Source organism: Salvelinus namaycush, chromosome 5 (genome assembly GCF_016432855.1).
Source record: "Salvelinus namaycush isolate Seneca chromosome 5, SaNama_1.0, whole genome shotgun sequence".
Classification (NCBI taxonomy): Eukaryota; Metazoa; Chordata; class Actinopteri; order Salmoniformes; family Salmonidae; genus Salvelinus; species Salvelinus namaycush.
The window spans coordinates 67,455,739-67,479,732 of record NC_052311.1 but is presented as its reverse complement, the minus strand read 5'-3'; the positions used below and the strand labels follow the sequence as shown (position 1 = coordinate 67,479,732).

The 23,994-nt window shown below is 41.9% G+C and overlaps 1 protein-coding gene across 1 annotated transcript; it reads right to left on the bottom strand.

Moving 5' to 3' along the window:
• Positions 1-206: 206 nt before the first annotated feature.
• Positions 207-14,290, bottom strand: LOC120048799 (extracellular matrix protein 1-like). Its single transcript, XM_038995028.1, has 10 exons — positions 13,966-14,290; positions 13,179-13,235; positions 13,025-13,093; positions 11,559-11,636; positions 11,091-11,443; positions 10,342-10,547; positions 2,730-3,015; positions 2,334-2,551; positions 1,096-1,183; positions 207-889 (listed from the first exon to the last, which is right to left on the bottom strand). The coding sequence occupies exons 1-10, from the start codon at positions 14,027-14,029 to the stop codon at positions 707-709; spliced, it is 1,602 nt and encodes a 533-aa protein (XP_038850956.1). The 5' UTR covers positions 14,030-14,290; the 3' UTR covers positions 207-706.
• Positions 14,291-23,994: the final 9,704 nt, after the last annotated feature.

Here is a 23,994-nt window from a genome sequence, read left to right as displayed (position 1 = left end):
TTGGGCTAAACTCTGTGGCTGTGACAGCTAGTGAGGACCCTGTCTGTCTCTATTAATGCAAGTTCTACTACACTAACTCAGTCACACAGTCACCATAACAAGGATAATGTTTCAATGTCATTTCAATGTTGTTCATGTGTCAGATAATGACAAATTACATTAACTGGCAGTGCTTCACTCCAAAATGATTAAGACATGGCACAGGAAACATTTTGAAAATATAAAGATTTATTTCAAATGTTAGAACAGGAGAACTGGACTAGCAGTTCTGTAGCTATAAGAAAAATACAACTAACAAATCTGAAACATGAGTATAAAAATAAGTGGTCATACAAATGGTGATTTAATTCGTAAAGCAGATATATCAGCTCTCCAGGTGTTCTATCATAATAACACCCTCTTAATGACAGACACTGACAGTCATACTGAAATATTATGTGCACTCGGATACCATACATTAATTGGTTGTCATCTGGCCATGCTAGAAAATATGGAATAAATTTAACTTTCTAACTATAAATTCTGCTTACTCTTACCCACACCCTAACTCCTGTGACTAAATCATGCACTTGCTCAACAGTTCTTCTGTATTAGCCAATTCTATCATGGTCATGTAGTGACTACTGCACAAATCCCCTGACCGCCAATTCAGATTGGCCCACTGCCATCAGAGTGAAACGTGAAAAGTCATCAACATAAACAAAAATCAGGCGAGGGGGCATTTCCTCTTTCTAAGGCGTGGGGACTTGGTTGCCTTGGTGATGGCATTCATGAGCAGGCCGGAGAGGCACTTAGGGGCGTCCTGGGAGGAGGGAGGGCAGCATTTCTGGAAGACAGCAGGGGAGGAGGGCTTCTCTGCAGAACAGCGGCTCTCCGCCAGCGTCACTAGCTGGGTTCACAGTCAAAGAGAGAAGTTATGAAAACAACAGTATTAAAAAGCCTGCTATATGCTTAGACCTAAAATATAACTTTCAGTCTAAGATCCTGTAGACATTTGATGGCCAATCATGTCCATTTTATCCCATTGGGACAACCTGGTTAATATGAGATATGGGGTTGTCTGAGTCAACCTGCATTATTAAGTGTCAAACTCACCTGTATCTGAACACATGCAGTTCTCTGGTCTGCTGGCAGGGAGCAGCATTGGCCCACTAAGTTCTGGACAGGGAGAGCCACAGGGAACCTGAGAGACCAGATTGCAAGATCATCTCAGTATACTACATCTTTGTTTAACTCGATAATCAAACCAAATCAGTCAAAGATCTTTGTTAGACAGATATGTACAAATGTCCCTGGATCAAACTAGCTGCTGTAATAAGATACTTGTGAAAGTTATTGTATACTATTGTTTTTAAACTTTTGGTAATGGTTTTTGATACAATGCAAATCTGGAATTTTAATGTCATTAACCACGTTTCCATCCACAATTTTTATGCGAGTAAGCTCATACCGTATAAAACAAAATCACGACAGTTGTAATGGAAACAGGAGTTTTCGGTGAAATGTTATAAATGCCAACAGATAATGGTTCGTTTGACATGGTGGGATCTTTTTGTGTCTGTAAAATGTATTATGTGAGAAATGGCGGTGGAAACAGCTTTATGTGCAAATATTGATATAATAACCATCATAGCAAAGTAAACTTGTAGTCACGTGATAATATGATGTTGTCCTTCCACTACGACTCAGGAAACTATGCAGTTTATTAGGCTACAGATGAAACAAGTTATGAAGAACTTCACAGGGTGGTGAAAGTGCACAGTGATGAGCTTGATGTTCCTTTCCAATAAATATTAAGGGTCTTATTCTGGTGACATGGTGATTGATGATTGACTGCCATTTGAAACATGTAAATTGGTCGCTGTTATCCATAATAATCTCATAATGTAGACTAGCCTACCCACACTGTATCTGCTAGCTGTTGGCTAGAGCACATGTGCCAAGACCAGAGTTGGCACATTTACTATTTATAACAACAGTTTCTGTGACAAATCTATCGGTAGAGTTGGAATTATTATCGAAACACAGTGAAATTCAGATTTCTATTCAGGAAAATAGAAAAAAATACATTTTGTGTGCACTACAAAAATCAGCAACAAGTCAGTTTGGTGGGAAAATGGCAATATTTAAAATCTGTCACCAACGGAATGGAAACCTAGCTACAGTCACCATCTACTACAGTGAAATGTACCCTTTCTGAAAGTTCTGGTTCTGTCACACAGAAAGATAAACAATCAGGCTGGGCAGCATAAAAATGTGACTGAGGAGGAAAAAGGTCAAATTAAAACACACACACACACACACACCGAATAATGCTAAACAAACATACTTACTTCTTCTTGATGATCTTGTATGTTTCACAGATGTGTCCGAGGGTGTGAGTCTGTGGTGCGGCAGAAGCAGAGTCAAGCTTTTGGTCATAGTCTGGATGAGGGGCGCGGGAGGAGAAACAGGTGTACCTGTCCTCACCTTCTCCCACATCACAACACGAGGAGTTGCGAAGTCTCCCCTTCTGCTCTTCTTCACAGAACCTGTCAAGCACCTCACGCCACTAAGAGAGGAGAGAGATGGGAAACAAATATTATTGTTCACTGTATAGAGGATAGTTTATACAGTTGTTTCAGTTTATCAGCCTTCTTCAGTGTAGGTATGAATTGGATCCTTACTTTTCCCACGTTACCAAGTGCAGGTAGGCAGGCCATAACACACACACACACACTGCTCCTTACCTTTCCCTCAGCACAGGGTAGCACGTCCTCCTGTCCCTTACAGCAGTGTTTGAACCCTCTCTCCAGCCGGTTCATAGCCTTTGATTGGCGAGCCAGCCAGCCAAAGCCTGTACGTGGCAGGCACTTGGGGGTGTAGAGAGGGCGGTGCTTGCGTAGACGGCAGACCAATCCGATGTTGTCGAAAGTGGGGCGTCCAGGGGGGAAGCTGATGTTAGAGTCTCTGGGAGAACCTTGGGGGCTCTTCTTGGGCTTCTCCCCTCTGATAGTACGCGGACCGGGCTGGGACCTGGGAGGAAAGGACACAATACATGTAGTCATTAGTTGACATAAAAAAAGGACAATTTGAACATAAAATTAACCCTAAACTAGGGCTGTGGAGGTCATGAAATGTTGTCTGCCGGTGATTGTCATGCAAATAACTTGACAGTAATTGAAAGTTGATTAGGCCTACATAAACACATTGAGCCTCTGACTTCCACGCATAGCATAGCCTAAAAGCCACTGATGCAGACTTTAAGAACATCTACATTTGAAAAAGTCTAATAAATCCATTTAATATAGCCTACACCAGCGGTTCCCAAACTTTTTATAGTCCCGTACCCCTTCAGACATTCAACCTCCAGCTGTGTACCCCCTCTAGCACCAGGGTCAGCTCACACTCAAATGTTTTTTGTTGTTGCCATCATTGTAAGCCTGCCACACACACACACTATACGATACATTTATTAAACATAAGAATGAGTGTGAGTTTGTCACAACCCGGGTCGTGGGAAGTGACAAAGAGCTCTTATAGGACCAGGGCACAAATAATAATAAAATAATAATAATTTTGCTCTTTATTTAACCATCTTACATATAAAACCTTATTTGTTCATCGAAAATTGTGAATAACTCACCACAGGTTAATGAAAAAGGTGTGCTTGAAAGGATGCACATAACTCTCCAATGTTGGGTTTGTTTAGAGAGAGTCTCAGTCTTAAATCATATTCCACACACAGTCTGTGCCTGTATTTAGTTCATGCTAGTGAGGGCCGAGAATCCACTCTCACATAGGTACGTGGTTGCAAAGGGCATCAGTGTCTTAACAGCGCAAATTTCCAAGGCAGGATACTCTGAGTTCAGCCCAATCCAGAAATCTGGCAGTGGCTTCTGATTAAATAAATTTTTTACATAACTGTTTGTTGCAATTTCAATGAGGCTCTCTTGTTCAGGTATTGGTAAGTGGACTGGAGGCAGGGCATGAAAGGGATAACGAATCCAGTTGTTTGTGTCATCCGTTTCAGGAAAGTACCTGCGTAATTGCACACCCAACTCAGGTGCTTCGCTATATCACATTTGACATTGTCCATAAGCTTGAGTTAATTTGCACACAAAATAAAAATCATACAATGATGGAAAGACCTGTGTGTTTTCCTTGTTAATGCAGACAGAGAAGAGCTCCAACTTCAATATCATAGCCTCAATTTTGTCCCGCACATTGAATATAGTTGCGGAGCCCCTTGAATCCTAGATTCAGATCATTCAGGCGAGAAAAAACAACACCCAGATAGGCCAGTCATGTGAGAAACTCGGCATCATGCAAGCAGTCAGACAAGTGAAAATGATGGTCAGTAAAGTAAACTTTAAGCTCGAAAAATGTGTCAATACTTTCCCTCTTGATAACCAGCGCACTTCTGTATTTTGTAAAAGCGTTACATGGTCGCTGCCCTTATCATTGCATAGTGCAGAAAATACACGAGAATTCAAGGGCCTTGCTTTAACAAAGTTAACCATTTTCACTGTAGTGTCCAAAACATCTTTCAAGCTGTCAGGCATTCCCTTGGCAGCAAGAGCCTCATGGTGGATGCTGCAGTGTACCCAAGTGGCATCAGGAGCAACTGCTTGCACGCGCGTTACCATTCCACTATGTCTCCCTGTCATGGATTTTGCACCATCAGTACAGATACCAACACATCTTGACCACCAAAGTCCATTTGATGTCACAAAGCTGTCCAGTACTTTAAAAATATATTCTCCTGTTGTCCTGGTTTCCAGTGGTTTGCAGAAGATGATGTCTTCCTTAATTGATGCCCCATAAACGTAACGGACATATACCAATAGCTGTGCCAGGCCCGTCACGTCTGTTGACTCATCCAGCTGTAACGCATAGAATTCACTGGCTTGTATGCGAAGCAGTAATTGTTTCAAAACATCACCTGCAATGTCACTGATGCGTCATGAAACTGTTGTCGTCTTAATTCTCGCAAAAAAAAAGCCTCTAGTGGCTTATTTTGTTTCTAAATGTCTGTGCAAGAGGTAAGGTTTCATCGAGTTGTGAGATAGTACTTTTGCACATTTAACACACTGTGGCTGAGGAAAGGCACTGCTCCCAATATAAGTGAACCCCAAATCAATGTAGTTCTCATCATATTTGCACCTCTTCGTTGGTCCAACGTACCTGTCTGTTGTTCGGTGCTTTCCCAGGTAAGGAGGCAGTAGCTCTTCGGCTACATCAGATTCACAACTGTCAGTGTCCATGCTACCTGGGCTAACAACAAATGTAGAATTAATGATGCTAGCATTGGATGTCTTCGTGGAAGCGGATCAACTTGTGTCGTCAATAGGTGCAGTTCTGCTGGTAGTAGCAGTACCACCAGTAGAGCTGGTATGTCTCTCTATGGACGCGGGCCTTTAAAAAAAAATACATTTATACATTTTAGAGCAAACGGAATAAGCAGCAGCTACGTTTGCCTACATACGGACCGTTAGTGGAATTCCCGCAAGAGAGTAAAGGTTAACGTGATTGGATGTTAATTATTTGACTAGGCTACCTGTATTTGACATTGTTTTGTCATTTCGCTGAACACTAGATGGTTTCATTTTATTTTTGGCAGTGAAACGAGGCTACTAAGGCGAGAAAAATATAAATGGACTGTTTGAAAATGGACTGTTGGACTGTTTGAAAATGTGAAGAATAAAAATTTAAAAAACTATTATTATAAAACATTTTTTTTAAATGTGAATCACACTTTTATTTGGCGTACTCCCGACGGCATTGCGTACCCCAGTTTGGGAATACCTGGCCTACACCGTCACAGTAAATCCAATAAATGTATTTTAGACAGGTCTAAAGAAACATGATATGAAGAAAATGTAGTCTATTTAAGAAGAACAGAATAGCATACTCAGTTGTCCTTATGTCAGTCCCTGATCAGACAATGCCATATGGCTGTGGGCTACACTAGTTAATTTAGCAGACAAGATTGTCTTAGAATACCGTGGCATTATTTTATAGTATAAAGAACACAATGAACAGAGCTGAAATAAAATAGAAAGGATATTTTCTCCAAAGGATTTCCAAGAAAGTATGCATATGCAGCTATTTTTTCATTAACAAACAAACAGGTCCTCCTACAGTGAATTCGGAAAGTATTCAGCACAGGTGACTTTTTCCAAATTTTGTTACGTTACAGCCTTATTCTAAAATGGATTAAAGAAAACACATTCTCAATCTACAAACAATACCCCATATTCAGAAAGCAAAAACAGGTTGTTGTACATTTTTGCTAATTTATTACAAATAAAAAACAAATACCTTATTTACATACAGTACCAGTCAAAAGTCTGGACACACCTACTCATTCCAGGGTTTTTCTTTATTTTTACTATTTTCTACACTGTAGAATAATAGTGAAGACATCAAAACTATGAAATAACACATATGGAATTATGTAGTAATCCAAAATGTGTTAAACAAATCAAAATATATTTTATATTTGAGATTCTTCAAAGTAGTCACCCTTTGCCTTGATGACAGCTTTGCACTCTAAGCATTCTCTCAACCAGCGTCACCTGGAATGCTTTCCAACAGTCTTGAAGGAGTTCCCACATATGCTTAGCATGCGTGTCCAAACTTTTGACTGATGCTGTAAGTATTCTGACCCTTTGCTACGAGATTCGAAATTGAGCTCAGGTGCTTCCTGTTTCCATTGATCATCCTTGAGATGTTTCTACAACTTGGAATCCACCTGTGGTAAATTAATTTGATTGGACATGATTTTGAAAGGCCTGTTTATATAAACACACCTGTTTATATAAGGACCCACAGTTGGCAGTGCACGTCAGAGCAAAAACCAAGCCATGGGGTCGAAGGAATTGTCCATAGAGCTCCGAGACAGAATTGTGTCGAGGGACAGATCTGGGGAAGGGTACCAAAACATTTCTGCAGCATTGAAGGTCCCCAAGAATACAGTGGGCTCCATCATTCTTAAATGGAAGAAGTTTGGAACCACCAAGACTCTTCCTAGAGCTGGCCATCAGGGCAAACTGAGCAATCAGGGGAGAATGGCCTTGGTCAGGGAGGTGCCCAAGAACCCGATGGTTACTCTGACAGAACTCCAGAGTTCCTCTGTGGAGATGGTTGTCCTTCTGGAAGGTTCTCCAGTCTCTGCAGTACTCCACCAAACAGGCCTTTACGGTAGAGCAGCCAGACAGAAGTCACTCCTCAGTAAAAGGCACATGAAATTCCGCTTGGAGTTTGCCAAAAGGCACCTAAAGGAATCTCAGATCATGAGAAACAAGATTCTCTGGTCTGATGAAACCAAAACTGAACTTTTGACCTGAATGCAAAGTGTCACGTCTGGAAGAAACCTGGCACCATCCCTATGGTGAAGCATGGTGGTGGCAGCATCATGCTGTGGGGAGGGTTTTCAGTGGCAGGGACTGGAAGACTAGTCAGGATCTAGGGAAAGATGAATGGTGCAAAGTACAGAGATCCTTGATGAGAACCTGCTCCAGAGCACTGAGGACCTCAGACTGGGACAAAGGTTCACCTTCCTATAGGACAACGACCCTAAGCACACAGCCAAGACAAGGCAGGAGTGGCTTCGGGACAAGTCTCTGAATGTCCTTGAGTGGCCGAGCCAGAGCCTGGACTTGAACCCGATCGAACATCTCTGTTGAGACCTGAAAATAGCTGTGCGGGCCAACGCTCCCCATTCAACCTGACAGAGCTTGAGAAGATCTGCAGAGAAGACTGTGAGAAACTCCCCAAATACAAGTGGGCCAAGCTTGTAGCGTCATACCCAAGAAGAATCAAGGCTGTAATCGCTGCCAAAGGTGCTATAACAAAATACTGAGTAATGGGTCTGAATACTTATGTAAATGTCACATTTCTGTATAAAAATAAATACATGTTTATGCATTATGGGGTATTGTGTGTAGATTGAGGGGGTAAAAGCGATTTAATCCAGTTTAGAATAAGGCTGTAACATAACAAAATATGGAAAAAGTCAAGGGGTCTGAATACTTCCGAATGCACTTTATATGCTTAATTTTGAGTTATTTATGCAACTTTAGTTGTCATACAAATGTTAGGCTATAGGTTTTGATATTTAATAGGTTCTAAGTCTGCATGATGCGACTCATGATGCTTTTGAAAAAAGCAGGAAAGGCATGTGCTCTGCTCTGTTTCTTGCGCAGGCTGCACACACTTCATCATTCACAATTTGACAAGCACTTGATAATATTCTCACCCATCAGACTATTCTTAATTTAATCTGATCTTTACATATACCTACTAATATGTGTGGAATTACTTTTGATTAGAATGGCCCACCTCTTCCAGTTTAGATGGACGTCATATTCTATTTGTGCCCTTCTCGTAGGCCTATTATATAGACAGTGTCGTTTTTTATTGAAATTGTTGCCACTGTCAGCAGAATAGGCTACCCTTTAACTTGTCCTATTAAAAACATATTCTGCTCATGTCTCCAGTCATAAATAGTTTAGTAGAAATGCGTGAAATGTGTTTATAAAAAGACAACATTTTTCCCGTTCAAAGAAAGAATAAACGTAGGCCTAGCTGATACAGCCTAGCCATACTCTAGTCTATGCTATACACGCTCACCCATGCATTGAATGGTACTTTTTTGCGAACAATGATTGAGTTCTATTATTAGCCTAAATTATGACCATCCAATCTACTCACATTTCCAATAATAGGCTATTTTACATAAGAAACAGCATTATATGCATGTAAAGCTTTATTATAAAAGGTGCATTTTTATGGTGAAACATATCTTCCCCAAATATGAAACTCACGCACTGCCTATGTATGCCAGTTAGGCTACACCGGTTGTTAAGCAGATTAATGTGCTTCATTTTAAGAATTGAGACATAAATATATCAGCACAAGAAAGCTGGGATCCTCTTTATTATAGTGGCCAGTCAAAACTCTGTTTTCACACCCAACTGTGCAATGACTGGGTTTATAAGAACACATGTTTCACTAGACCTGTAGGCTATGTGCTCTCTTACCGTGTCCCAGGGGTTCTAGGTCTGTAGGCTATGTGCTCTCTTACCGTGTCCCAGGGGTTCTAGGTCTGTAGGCTATGTGCTCTCTTACCGTGTCCCAGGGGTTCTAGGTCTGTAGGCTATGTGCTCTCTTACCGTGTCCCAGGGGTTCTAGGTCTGTAGGCTATGTGTTCTCTTACCGTGTCCCAGGGGTTCTAGGTCTGTAGGCTATGTGCTCTCTTACTGTGTCCCAGGGGTTCTAGGTCTGTAGGCTATGTTCTCTCTTACCGTGTCCCAGGGGTTCTAGGTCTGCAGGCTATGTGCTCTCTTACTGTGTCCCAGGGGTTCTAGGTCTGTAGGCTATGTGCTCTCTTACCGTGTCCCAGGGGTTCTAGGTCTGCAGGCTATGTGCTCTCTTACCGTGTCCCAGGGGTTCTAGGTCTGCAGGCTATGTGCTCTCTTACCGTGTCCCAGGGGTTCTAGGTCTGCAGGCTATGTGCTCTCTTACCGTGTCCCAGGGGTTCTAGGTCTGTAGGCTATGTGCTCTCTTAGGACACGGTAAGGTCTGCAGGCTGTGTTTGGAGTTATTTGGCCACGTTAGTTATGATACAAACCTTATCAAAACATATAGGCCTATGGGCTAGGCTACATGACGTGCGATTTGAAAAAGTAGGACTAAAAAAGGCACGCGCTGTGTCTTGCCGAACTGCACATGCAGGGAATCATTAAGTGATAATACATCATTCACAAGTGATAATATTGTCACCCATCAGACTACTTTAATCTTGTCTTTACACATACTAAATAATATATGTGTGAAATGTGTTGTGATTTAGAATGGACCATTATCATGCACCTATTGGAATAGGGGAGCTTTTCCCATAGTTCATTTTCATGCAGCCAGGTAGGTTATACTCCTGTTGTAAATCGAAGCAATGTGCTTAATATTAGGAAAGTTGAGAAATAAATATAGTAGGCCTGGCCTACAGAAAGCTGATGGGATCCTTTTTTTAAAAGAGGCCATAAAAATTGTTTTGTCGATTGCATAGCCTATAGAACTGTTGCGCAACATGAGCTCATGGGTTCTCACGAAGTGTTTGATTAGATTTTCAATTACATTTCTATTGATGTCAGAGTGATTAGCGAGACAGTAAGGTGCTGAGTACCAGCACATTAGCAACTGACTGTTAGCAAGTTTGGTACTCTAGTAATGACCATCAGCACCACCAGAGCACAGTTTTGGAGAAGCCTAGTTACCGTGACTAAACAGTCACGTAATATCGTCACCATAACAGCCCTACCCTAAACCTAAAGTAAACCGGTCTCTCTCTCTCCTTACTTGTGACAAGTGTTGGGGTTAAAGGTGAAGCCAGGTTCAGGTATGGGGGAGGAGCCTGCCCCCTGGGTGGTCGGCAGGTAGTTGGGGTTTGGGGTTTGAATATGGAAACAGCTCAGTCTGGCCCCGCCCTGTTTCTTGCAGCAGTGGTGGTGGCGTGTCTTCACTGAGAACTCATCAGTACAGAAAGTGGACAGGGTCTGTTCCCACTAAGTGACATACACAAACATCAATTCACACATGAGAAATAGAGATAAAAGAAGTCCTAAAATGGTGAAGGTACAGCTTTAGCCCTCAAGGGCCTGACTCATGAACACCTTCCCCTCTACACAGCTATACAGATAGACGCCAAGGCTGATCTGTTGTGTCTGTATGGGCTTTCCTTCTCCTGAGTCCCATCTTCCCTATGCATCCTCTGTCTTCACTACTACTGTCTCGGATTGGGTTAAATGCAGAAGACACATTTCAGTTGAATGCATTCAATTGTACAACTGACTAGGTATCCCCCTTTCCCTTATCTTCCCTAGACATCCTCATCACTGTCTCATCTTCCCTGGACATCCTCTGTCCTCATCACTACTACTGTCTCATCTTCCCTTGACATCCTCTGTTCTCATCACTACTGCATCTGTGCACATAGAAAGCGGTTCTGTTGGTACAATAGGAGTGAACGGACCAGAACTGAACTGAACACAACACGACAGGACAGAATGGAACAGGACAGAATCAAATGTTGCCACAGAAACACTCACCGCCTGTGTAACACAGCACAGCGTAACTTCCTGGACCTGCTGTGTCCCGTTCCTATGGCAACATGCACTGTACCAGGACTCTATCCGGTTGACGGCGTCACCTTTACGACGAAGGTAGCCAAAGCCTGTCTGGGGTAAGGAGTAGGCAGGGTACCGGGGACGACGGCTGCTATAGAGACAGATGGCCTGGAGGTTGTTAGGGGATGGCTGACCGGGGGGGAAGAGGACACTGGTGTGGGAATCCCCAAACGAGCGAGGCCCAGCCATCGGCCGACCTCCAGGTGTAAAGTCTGTGTCCAGGTGCAGGGTGATCTCCCTCTGGGTCATGTCTACATCAGCTGCCCTGGAGCCCGCTGGGAACACATACTTCTGTTACTGTACCTCCCTCACATGGGATACAACACACACGTCATACTCCATTGGCTGTGTGATATGAAGTATACCAGCAGGGAAGGCATCGCCACCCACCTCTCTCCTTGAGGACTTTGAGCAGGTAAGGCTTCATATGTTCATGGGTGACCTCTCTCTGCTCCATGTCAGGAAACTCTACACAGTGACAGACAGGAGTTAGTACTGACAGCCATACACTAATAACATGTCATGTGCCTACACTGTATTAATTACATGGCAGAATGGCATGGGCATAGGAGAGGATGTGTCCCAAATACTTTGGAATACTTTCCTTCTCTCGTTTCCTTTCTTTCATTAACACTGATAGATCTGTGAATAGGCTGGATAGAACAAAACCCACCTCACCTATGGGTTACAGTTAGAACACACTCACCTATGGGTTACAGTTAAAACACACTTACCTATGGGTTACTTAGTTATGGTTAGAACACACTCACCTATGGGTTACAGTTAAAACCCACCTCACCTATGGGTTCCTTAGTTATGGTAAGAACACACTCACCTATGGGTTACTTAGTTATGGTAAGAACACACTCACCTATGGGTTACTTAGTTATGGTAAGAACACACTCACCTATGGGTTACTTAGTTATGGTAAGAACACACTCACCTATGGGTTCCTTAGTTATGGTAAGAACACACTCACCTATGGGTTACAGTTAAAACACACTCACCTATGGGTTACTTAGTTATGGTTAGAACACACTCACCTATGGGTTACTTAGTTATGGTAAGAACACACTCACCTATGGGTTCCTTAGTTATGGTTAGAACACACTCACCTATGGGTTACTTAGTTATGGTAAGAACACACTCACCTATGGGTTCCTTAGTTATGGTAAGAACACACTCACCTATGGGTTACAGTTAAAACACACTCACCTATGGGTTACTTAGTTATGGTTAGAACACACTCACCTATGGGTTACTTAGTTATGGTTAGAACACACTCACCTATGGGTTACTTAGTTATGGTTAGAACACACTCACCTATGGGTTACTTAGTTATGGTAAGAACACACTCACCTATGGGTTACTTAGTTATGGTTAGAACACACTCACCTATGGGTTACAGTTAAAACCCACCTCACCTATGGGTTCCTTAGTTATGGTAAGAACACACTCACCTATGGGTTACTTAGTTATGGTAAGAACACACTCACCTATGGGTTACTTAGTTATGGTAAGAACACACTCACCTATGGGTTACTTAGTTATGGTAAGAACACACTCACCTATGGGTTACTTAGTTATGGTAAGAACACACTCACCTATGGGTTACTTAGTTATGGTAAGAACACACTCACCTATGGGTTACTTAGTTATGGTAAGAACACACTCACCTATGGGTTACTTAGTTATGGTAAGAACACACTCACCTATGGGTTACTTAGTTATGGTAAGAACACACTCACCTATGGGTTCCTTAGTTATGGTAAGAACACACTCACCTATGGGTTCCTTAGTTATGGTAAGAACACACTCACCTATGGGTTCCTTAGTTATGGTAAGAACACACTCACCTATGGGTTCCCAGAGTCCCCCAAAGTCCACCTCCCTCTGGGTCATATCAGGCTCCAGCTGACTCACCCCTGGAAGACATATACATGCAGCACTGTGAGGGCATTGAAACACACACACACACTACATTTCACACACACTATATTTCACACTAACCTTGCAGGAGCTCCTCTAGGTCAAAGGAGGCCTCTCGCTGTAACATGTCAGGCTTATCTATGGAAGGGATGAGAGAATGTAAACAGACATAAAAACACAGAGACCGGCACACACGCCCACTGGTTACATAAGCCATCACACTCTGACCATGTAATGCCAGTACTGTTGTCCACCACCTATATTTCACATAGAAATATGACTTATAGATATGTTATTCTCATTGAAAGCAAGTCTAAGAAGCGGAAGATCTGTTCTATGTGCGCTATTTCTATCATTCCCATTTCTTGTTACATTTTTGCTTCTGGTTTTGTATACCAGCTTCAAACAGCTTAAAATACAAATATTTTGGTTATTGAAAAGGAATTTCATAGCGGTTTAGATGGTACAATGATTCTCTACACTATACATTACTTGTTTTGTCACAAACTGAAATTAGGCTAACTATTAGAATTTTAGCAACCAGGAAATTGCGGGGCCACTTCTGCATATTGCACCTTTAATTAACATGGCGTGAATTCTTTAGTCTAGATGTTTGTTACACCTAGAATAATAGTTATACTGTTAGTAGACTTGGACGAAGTTGTTCCACACTAAACTGGTGGAATGGAATGTATCACGTCCAACAAATAATGTTTTTCTTCATGATCTTGATAGTGCATAAAAATGGCCTCTTCTGCGCACTTCTAACAGACCATGCACGAACAGAAGGTGAGCCATAAACATACCAGTACATAAAAGGACAGAAAAAACTGATGATTACATGCAGAAAACCTCGTAAACTACAAACCTTCAGATGCCGCGGACACCAGCACTAATGCACACCAGCAGGCTACAGCCCAAGACCAACCCATTTCGAGTACTGACACGGGAGGTGTCTGATATCCTTGCCCTCTTTCACAGGACTGTTTCCACTCTCTCGGTCTCGCCCCTTTTCACCACCCCACTCTCTTTCCCTGTGTTTCGAAAAGTCGTTCCAAAGCCACGTCAAATTCAGGAAACGAACCTTGAGCGTCAAATCAAGGTCCTTCCTTTTCAAACCGTTAAGTCTTTTTGGAGCGGTATGAAATAGAGAATGAGAGTTGTGAGAGGGCATAGATACATGTATGTTTGTTTTGTGATTGGAGGGAAAAGAAGGAGGGATATTTTCCACCATGAGTCAGCAGTGGCGTGTTATCATGGAAGGAAGCCAGGCTTCTCCAATGGATAAATAAATAATTGTCCTTCATTTCGCAAGAGGCGGAATGTATCACACTGGAGAAAGCATCGGAACGAGCGAAACAGCGCCTCTCTGTTTGCGTAGCGTCGAATGCAAGGGAAGCCAGCAAGCATTTGCCCTCCCTTGATAAAACAAGTATAAAGTCATAGCCAATCAGTGTTGAGCTAAACCGAGTGAGCTCAACTGTGAATGGTCCTGGCACACCCAAAAAAGTGTCAAGGAAGCCAGTTTGGACTTGGCTGCAGTCCAATCACATCACATCATGTCACATCCAGAGCCTAATGTCATTGACAGAAACAACTTGAATCTTGTTGTGTTGTTATCCTCCAGTGACTAGCTAGCTAAGATTGTCCCTTTCCTAAATTAGCCATGGATGAAGATAAGGATTTGGACTTGTGGTTTTACTTAATTCTCCATACTGGCAAATGATTATAACAGCGATTCTGATCCAACCATAAATTCATACATTGTGCCCCATGCCTGAGAGGATAGAAGTTCAATATGTAGCTAGATGTAGAAGGCTAATGTTAACTAGCTGGCTCATCGTTTCCCATGAAAACAAGTCAGGCTAGGGAACAAGCATTCTAGCCAGGTAGCCTAGAACAACAAAAAATAAAGGCGTGTACTGTATGACAGAGTCATAGACCGTTTAGTCAACAAGAAAGAGAGGAGGATGGCATTGGCATTTCTCTACAAGTAGGGTGAGTAAACTTGTGCGTGCATGCACACAGGCACTCACACACACTCACAAATCAAAACCATGGACAGCCACATCATATTTAGCTTATGTCGATTGGACAAAATTATTTTTGGTATCTTTTAGTTGTCACTGTATTAGACTAAGCATGATTTGATGATGTTGAAATTATGAAGTTGAAATGGTGCTGGAATAGAGGAGGCAGCTACTGTTTTCTTTGCGACTTGAGTAACTCTCCGTGGTTCTAAATCAATAGTTGTTTAGTAGCCTGAAAATAATCAGTTTTTAACCTTAACATAAAATATTAATTGGAAATGATATAAACATTAAAATATCGTTAAGAAATTCTCAGCAATCTAAATCGGAGTACATTTTACATCAGTACTAAACACAATTATCACGTTGACAATGAGCATACTCAAATTGGTCAGCATGGTGGAAATAACTATTTCCATTCTTATAACACCATCTGTAGAAACTCAAATTATCTTGTTGGACAAATCCAGGTAGTGACTCCCAGTTTAAGTAACATTTCTTCCATTTGGTGCCTAATGAACATGACCCAGGACAAGCATCATGATCCCACTATTTATAAGGGCAATGCCTATGGACTCTATGTGCCATTAGCACAAACCTGCTATAGTTCCTGAGTATTATCATTATCATCAAATTGTAATTTGTCAATGGGATATAGGTCCAATAAATTAGGAACAGATTCACTCTCAGGATCAGAGGGTTCCCACTCTCCATTCAGCATGGGCATGGTGACAACAGTGTCAACATCTTTATACACAACTTCTACTAAAGCTGTTGGGCAGTCACAATCAGCATAACAACAATCAGTCCATAATACATTAATTTCTCCAGTCATATAGTTATTTATTTACTAAAAACTTATTCAAATCAATCAGTCAGTTTACAAAAAAAATCTTTCAGTTTCCAAATCATAATTAAAACCCAATTAATAATCCAACCCAAATTTAGAATTACAATACTTAGTGATTCACGTTAGTTCTATCACTCAAAGTTAAATCCCTCGACTTAACACACACTGGCAGAATGTACATTTACATACAATATATTCATCTTATAATTCTAGTATTACCTTTTCTCATCACGGTCATAATTACAGATCAGTATCTTAATGGATTCTTAGTCTAAATTACTATAATTTTTGCAGTGTGTAGACATCTACAATCAACTTGATACCCCATATAAACAATTTAGGGCAACCCTAAATCAATTATGGGCACAGTTGACCAACCCCCCCTTCAGGCACTTATTCTTCTGGCATCTCTTCGTTGTCATCTTCAGATAGCTTCACAGTTCAAAGTGGATGGCCCATGATAATGTCCCAATTTCACTGTATCACCTGGGCCGCCACCACCTTTACCACCCATTATGTCTTGTCCATTTGCCAACCAGTATACCAGCAACATGAGAAACGGATCTCTTTCCATGTGTAACAGTATAACTTTAAACCGTCCCCTCGCCCCGACACGGGCGCGAACCAGGGACCCTCTGCACACATCAACAACAGTCACCCACGAAGCGTCGTTACCCATCGCTCCACAAAAGCCACGGCCCTTGCAGAGCAAGGGGCAACACTACTTCTAGGTTTCAGAGCAAGTGACGTAACTGATTGAAACGCTATTAGCGCGTACCCGCTAACTAGCTAGCCATTTCACATCCGTTACACTCACCCCCCTTTCAACCTCCTCCTTTTCCGCAGCAACCAGTGATCCGGGTCAACAGCATCAATGTAACAGTATAACTTTAAACCGTCCCCTCGCCCCGACCCGGGCTCGAACCAGGGACCCTCTGCACACATCAACAACAGTCACCCACGAAGCGTCGTTACCCATCGCTCCACAAAAGCCGCGGCCCTTGCAGAGCAAGGGGCAACACTACTTCTAGGTTTCAGAGCAAGTGACGTAACTGATTGAAACGCTAGTAGCACGTACCCGCTAACTAGCTAGCCATTTCACATCCGTTACACATGCTCCCTCCACGTGGACTCATGTCGCACTCTTGAGAGAAAAGGCATGACAGAAAAGGCAGTTGATAGCTTCGACTGGATGCTGTGTACAAGTTGCTGGTTCGGACTCAGGTCTCAGGTCTCAGGACTCAGGTCTCAGGACTCAGGTCTCAGGACTCAGGACTCAGGTCTCAGAACTCAGGTCTCAGGTCTCAGGACTCAGGTCTCAGGACTCAGGACTCAGGTAGAAGTGGTGAAGGACCATACTGAACACCATTGTCATGTCTTTGGCATCATTAAACTGAAGACTGTTTAGTTTATCAAATCAATTCTCTGTAATTATTAATACGTGATTAACTAATCAGGTAGATGTAATTAACTAGGAAGTCGGGGCACCAAGGAAAATATTCAGATTACAAAGTTATAATTTTCCTAATATAACTTTCAGATATTTTAATATCTGATCAATTAGTCTTCTAATTAATGAATTATTCTTTACCTCACGTTAGTCTCATTCCAAACGTCGTAAATTGTTGGTTATTTGCACGAACCCAGTCTTCACTATGAGTCATCCATACATCAATTGTCTCAATCATTTACTTATTAACTTACTAAATAATCACAGAAATGCACACACAAACAAACAAGTAGATATGGTTACAAGGAAATGATAGGGGAATGTGCCCTAGTGGGCTAAACCGGCATAGCGGCTTGTTAGACAAAGGGACTGAGAAGGGCGCGAAAGATAAAAGACACTACAAAGTTGATAATTATAACAATTGAAATGCTAATCCTTTGCACATGAACGCTCACTCATTCTGGAATAATTGCAATCAATATATATATTTACGCTCAGTGTGTCGTCGTGATCTCTGTTGGAAAGTTTGTTTCTGTTGGTGATAAAATAATTTATATGTTTAAAGAAAATGATTAAATAATTCCACTCTGAAACCATATAATTGTATGAAATTTATTAGAATCATAAAACTGTAATCTGATGATGTGTGTAGTTTTAGTCAGAATTAGAACAAGGACCTTTTGTTCCTTTTTAGTGCGTAAGCAGGGTGCAAGTGTGAAACAAATGATAAGAGGAGCTATCGACAGACTGTGCTCCTTACAGGACATTCTGTCTCCACCCGTGGAGGGGAGAAACTGTTAGGCTTGCAGACAATTATGAATCATGTTGCAGATTAAAGAAACAATGTATCCTTGTAGTGGAGAAACACAGACTGTCTGAGCAAGGCGTAGCTTAAGATTTGAACTTGTCTGTGTGTGTTATAAAGACTGTGTTTATATTGTGGACTTCAGAACGTTATCGTGAATAAACGTTTTGACTATTGTAAGCTGGGACTCTTGTCTGTATCATTCAACCAGAATCTTACAAACTCTGGGTTGCAGACTGAGTAGATTAATTGAAGTTAATGAACATTGATAACAAAATTCTCATAACAGTTGGAGAGTTTGTCTGCCCTCTCTCTCTCTGCCGTGGTTAGAATGGATAGTTCAGAGTAACATTCAGCAATGTTGTTATAGAATAGTTGTTTCGGCGGTTGTCGGTCTTCGCATTCACGGGTACATAATTTCTAGCTGCAGACTAGTAATTAGTATTGATGAGTAGCTCTTATTCTGTCGGATCAATAGTCTCAGAGTTTAATCACGTGGCATGGTTAAAAGATTCAGCAATCTACTCAAACCTTAACTCCCTCTGTGATGAGGTACTGGTCTGAAACCTTAGCCCTCTCGTGGTTATCGAGGTAAGCTGGTCTGAAGATGATTCTCCAGGTGGGGGTTATATTTGTAAGAGCAGAAAAAGGCTGTCCCATGATGCCAGATCAATGTCTGTGCTCATGGGGCGGGCCAATGACTTAGTTAACTTTAAAGAGAATTGGGTTCCCTTTCATTAAACAGTTTAAAATCACATTACATAATTTCACAAATAGTTTCATCTTTACTCATTCATTTTATACAACAATTAGATGCAAGCCTCATAACTGAGACTCTTGTATAAACAGAGTTATGGTAATGTGGCTGTATTGTCTCTCATGAGTTTCACAAACATTAAACGAAATGGACCGGTCATAGCTGGATTCTTCCCCGACCGTGTACACCTTCTCCAAAACATGTACGTTGTTCAGTTCTCAAGTTCTATGCTGGAGAAGAGGTTATTTTGTTCTCCTGTGAAAACTCACTCTCTCTTATACTCTGGCCATGAGGAGAGAACTCCTCAAGGAATTTATGACCTGCCTAACAGAGCCTGTTGGTAGGGGGTGAGAGAGAGAGGGGAATGGTGCAGAGAGAGGGGGATGGTACTCGCTATCCCCAAAGAGGGCAACGTCATGACAACATTTTAGACATTACTTCAGCTGGTTAGAGGGGTTTGAGGTCCACACTGTTCCTTGGTCAAATTGTCCCTCTTTCAAGCATCTAGATACCATATCTAGAAACCGTGAGATTTCCTTAGATATCGTGCACCAGCTGTTGTTTACATACAGTTGAAGTCGGAAGTTTACATACACTTAGGTTGGAGTCATTAAGACTTGTTTTCAACCACTCCACAAATTTCTCGTTAACAAACTATAGTTTTGGCAAGTCGGTTAGGACATCTACTTTGTGCATGCCACCGGTAATTTTTCCAACAATTGTTTACAGACAGATTATTTCACTTATAATTCACTGTATCACAATTCCAGTGGGTCAGAAGTTTACATACACTAAGTTGACTGTGTCTTTAAACAGCTTGGAAAATTCCAGAAAATGATGTCATGGCTTTAGAAGCTTCTGATAGGCTAATTGACATAATTTGAGTCAATTGGAGGTGTACCTGTGGATATATTTCAAGGCCTACCTTCAAACGCAATGCCTCTTTGCTTGACATCATGGGAAAATCAAAAGAAATCAGCCAAGCCAATAAAATTGTAGACTTGCACAAGTCTGGTTCATTCTTGGGAGCAATTTCCAAATGCCTGAAGGTACCACGTTCATCTGTACAAACAATAGTACACAAGTATAAACACCATGGGTCCACGCAGCCGTCATACCGCTCAGGAAGGAGACGTCTCCTAGAGATGAACGTACTTTGGTGCAAAAAGAGCAAATCAATCCCAGAACAACAGCAAAGGACCTTGTGAAGATGCTGGAGGAAACAGGTACAAAAGTATCTAAATCCACAGTAAAACGAGTCCAATATCGACATAACCTGAAAGGCCGCTCAGCAAGGAAAGAGCCACTGCTCCAAAACCGCCATAAAAAAAGGGTGAGGTTTACAAACCGAAGAACACCATCCCAACCGTGAATCACGGGGGTGGCAGCATCATGTTGTGGGGATGCTTTGCTGCAGGAGGGACTGGTGCACTTCACAAAATAGGTGGCATTATGAGGGAGGAAAATGATGTGGATATATTAAAGCAACATCTCAAGACATCAGTCAGGAAGTTAAAGCTTGGTTGCAAATGGGTCTTCCAAATGGACAATGACCCCAAGCATACTTCCAAAGTAGTGGCAAAATGGCTTAAGGGCAACAAAGTCAAGGTATTGGAGTGGCCATCACAAAGCCCTGACCTCAATCCCATAGAAAATTTGTGGGCAGAACTGAAAAAGTGTGTGCGAGCAAGGAGGCCTACAAACCTGACTCAGTTACACCAGCTCTGTCAGGAGGAATGGGCCAAAATTCACCCAACAAGAAGCTTGTGGAAGGTTACCCGAAACGTTTGACCCAAGTTAAACAATTTAAAGGCAATGCTACCAAATACTAATTTAATGTATGTAAACTTCTGAGCCACTTGGAATGTGATGAAAGAAATAAAAGCTGAAATAAATCATTCTCTCTACTATTATTCTGATATTTCACATTCTTAAAATAAAGTGGTGTTCCTAACTGACCTAAACAGGGAATTATTACTAGGAATAAATGTCAGGAATTACATAACACATATGGAATCATGTAGTAACCAAAAAAGTGTTAAACAAATCAAAATATATTTTAGATTTTAGATTCTTCAAAGTAGCCACCCTTTGCCTTGATGACAGCATTGCACACTCTTGGCATTTTCTCAACCAGCTTCACCTGAAATGCTTTTCCAACAGTCTTGAAGAAGTTCCCAGATATGCTTAGCACTTATTGGCTGCTTTTCCTTCACTCTGCGGTCCAACTCATTTCAAACCATCTCAATTGGGTTGAGGTCGGGTGATTGTGGAGGCCAGGTCATCGGATGCAGCACTCCATCACTCTCCTTCTTGGTCAAATAGTCCTTACACAGCCTGGAGGTGTGTTTTGGGTCATTGTCCTGTTGAAAAACAAATGATAGTCCCACTAAGCGCAAACCAGATGGGATTGTGTATCGCTGCAGAATGCTGTGGTAGCCATGATGGTTAAGTGTGCCTTGAATTCTAAATAAATCACTAACAGTGTCACCAGCAAAGCACCCCCACACCATCACACCTCATCCTCCATGCTTCACGGTGGGAACCAAACATGCGGAGATCATCCGTTCACCTACTCTGCGTCTCACAAAGACATGGCAGTTGGAACCAAAAATTGCACATTTGGACTCATCAGAGCAAAGGACAGATTTCCACCGGTCTAATGTCCATTGCTCGTGTTTCTTGGCCCAAGCAAGTGTCTTCTTCTTATTGGTCTTCTTTAGTAGTGGTTTCTTTGCAGCAATTCGATCACGAAGGCCAGATTCACGCGGTCTCCTCTGAACAGTTGATGTTGAGGTGTCTGCTACTTGAACTCTGTGAAGCATTTATTTGGGCTGCAATCTGAGGTGCAGTTAACTCTAATGAACTTATCCTCTGCAGCAGAGGTAACTCTGGGTCTTCCTTTCCTGTGGCGGTCCTCATGAGAGCCAGTTTCATCATAGCGCTTTATGGTTTATGTGACTGCACTTGAAGAAACTTTCAAAGTTGTTTAAATGTTCTGCATTGACTGACTTTCATGTCTTAAAGTAATGATGGAGTGTCATTTCTCTTTGCTTATTTGAGCTGTTCTTACCATCTTATGGACTTGGTCTTTAAATCAAATAAGGCTATCTTCTGTTTACCACCCCTACCTTGTCACAACACAACTGATTGGCTGAAACGCATTAAGAAGGAAACAAATTCCACAAATTAACTTTTAACAAGGCACATATCCATAAAGTTGAAATGTAGTAACACTCTTTTGGTTACTACATGATTCCATATGTGTTATTTCGTAGTTTTGATGTTTTCACTATTATTCTACAATGTAGAAAATAGTAAAAATAAAGAAAACCCTTCAATGAGTAGGTGTGTCCAAACCTTTGACTGTTACTGTAGGTATTACAGACTCAGTCAGGGGCAAGATGAAAATGTCAGGGCATGCCCTAAGTACACGTCCTGGTAATCCGTCTGGCCCTGCAGCCTTGTGAATGTTGACCTGAATGTTTAAAGTTCTTACTCACATTGGCTACAGAGAGCGTGATCACACAGTCGTTCAGAACAGCTGGTGCTCTCATGCATGCTTCAGTGTTGCTTGCCTCGAAGTGCGCCTAGAAGTAATTTAGCTTGTCTGGTAGGCTCGTGTCACTGGGCAGCTTGCGGCTGGGTTTCCCTTTGTAGTCTGTAATAGTTTGCAAGCCCTGTCACATCCGACGAGCATCAGAGCTGGTGTAGTAAGATTCAATCTTAGTCCTGTACTGAAACTTTGCCTGTTTGATGGTTCGTCTGGATTTTCTTATGTGTCCGCCTCTTTAAAGCGCCATCTCTACCCTTTAGCTCAATACAGATGTTGCCTGTAATCCATGGCTTCTGGCAGATGCAGAAATGCCCACAAGCAGGAACACCCCAAATTGCTATACAAACTTTCTAAATGTCTACAAAAAAATCACAGGACAAGTTATTGGAACATAGCTGCTGTGCACACGCAGAATAATAATAATTTGATTTCACTAGGCAAGTCAGTTAAGAACAAATTCTTATTTACAATGACAGCCTACCGGGGAATAGCCCTGTTCAGGGGCAGAACGACAGATTTTTACCAGCTTCGATCCAGCAATCTTTCAGTTATTGGCCCAACACTCTAACCACTAGGCTATCTGCCACCCCTGTTAATCCAGTGCAGAGTTAACACTGAAGGATTCCATTGTAAATCCACAGACTGTGGCTCCCCATTGCCTCACCCCTTTACCCCTTTCCTTTCCCTCTCTCCCTTCATCCCTCCTCCCCTTCATCCCTCCTCCCCTTCATGGGTGACACACAAACGCAATGTCCCTGAGCAGTGTTTCTCAGATTTAGAACTTCCCAGGAAAAGCAGAATTAAGAGGAGGAAGAGTAAAATAGCTTATATGACTAAAACTCAAGGGACAATCTACCGATAATCTTCAAACGGTACTTTAATCTCACAGAATTAGTACTTTTGATGGTACAGAGATTGTATGCCAGATTTGACTGATAGTTTTTGTTCTGAGATGTGTCTAGAAGAACCAGTAAGTCAGAAATGTGTGTTTGTGCTGGAACAGAACACACATTCCCCAGGAAAGGCCAGAGAGCACAGCAAAAAACAACTCAGAGAGAGACCACATGTAACTCTCCCTCTCACTGTTACTGTGTGGGACTGATCCTAGTCCCTGAACGCTGGGCAACCTCTCTGACCGGATTTGAAGCGTTTGTGGTTGTAGGGCGGAGAGAGAGAGTGGTTGTCTTAATCATGTCCTAACAACTCACCCGGGTCTTAGTCACTTCTCCTTGGGAGCTCAGTAAACAACATTCTTCAGTTCTCTCAAACAAACTCTTAGACCGAACAAAAGTCTTCCCATACACACAACAAAGCTCAGGTGAATGTCAGCCACTGCCACTCTCACACACAGTTAAGAAGTGGTGTTCTGTACCCACATCCAGTTAGGATACTTTCAGCTACGAGGTACCGAAGGTAAAGTCATGAAAGAAAGACAGACATCCGCACACT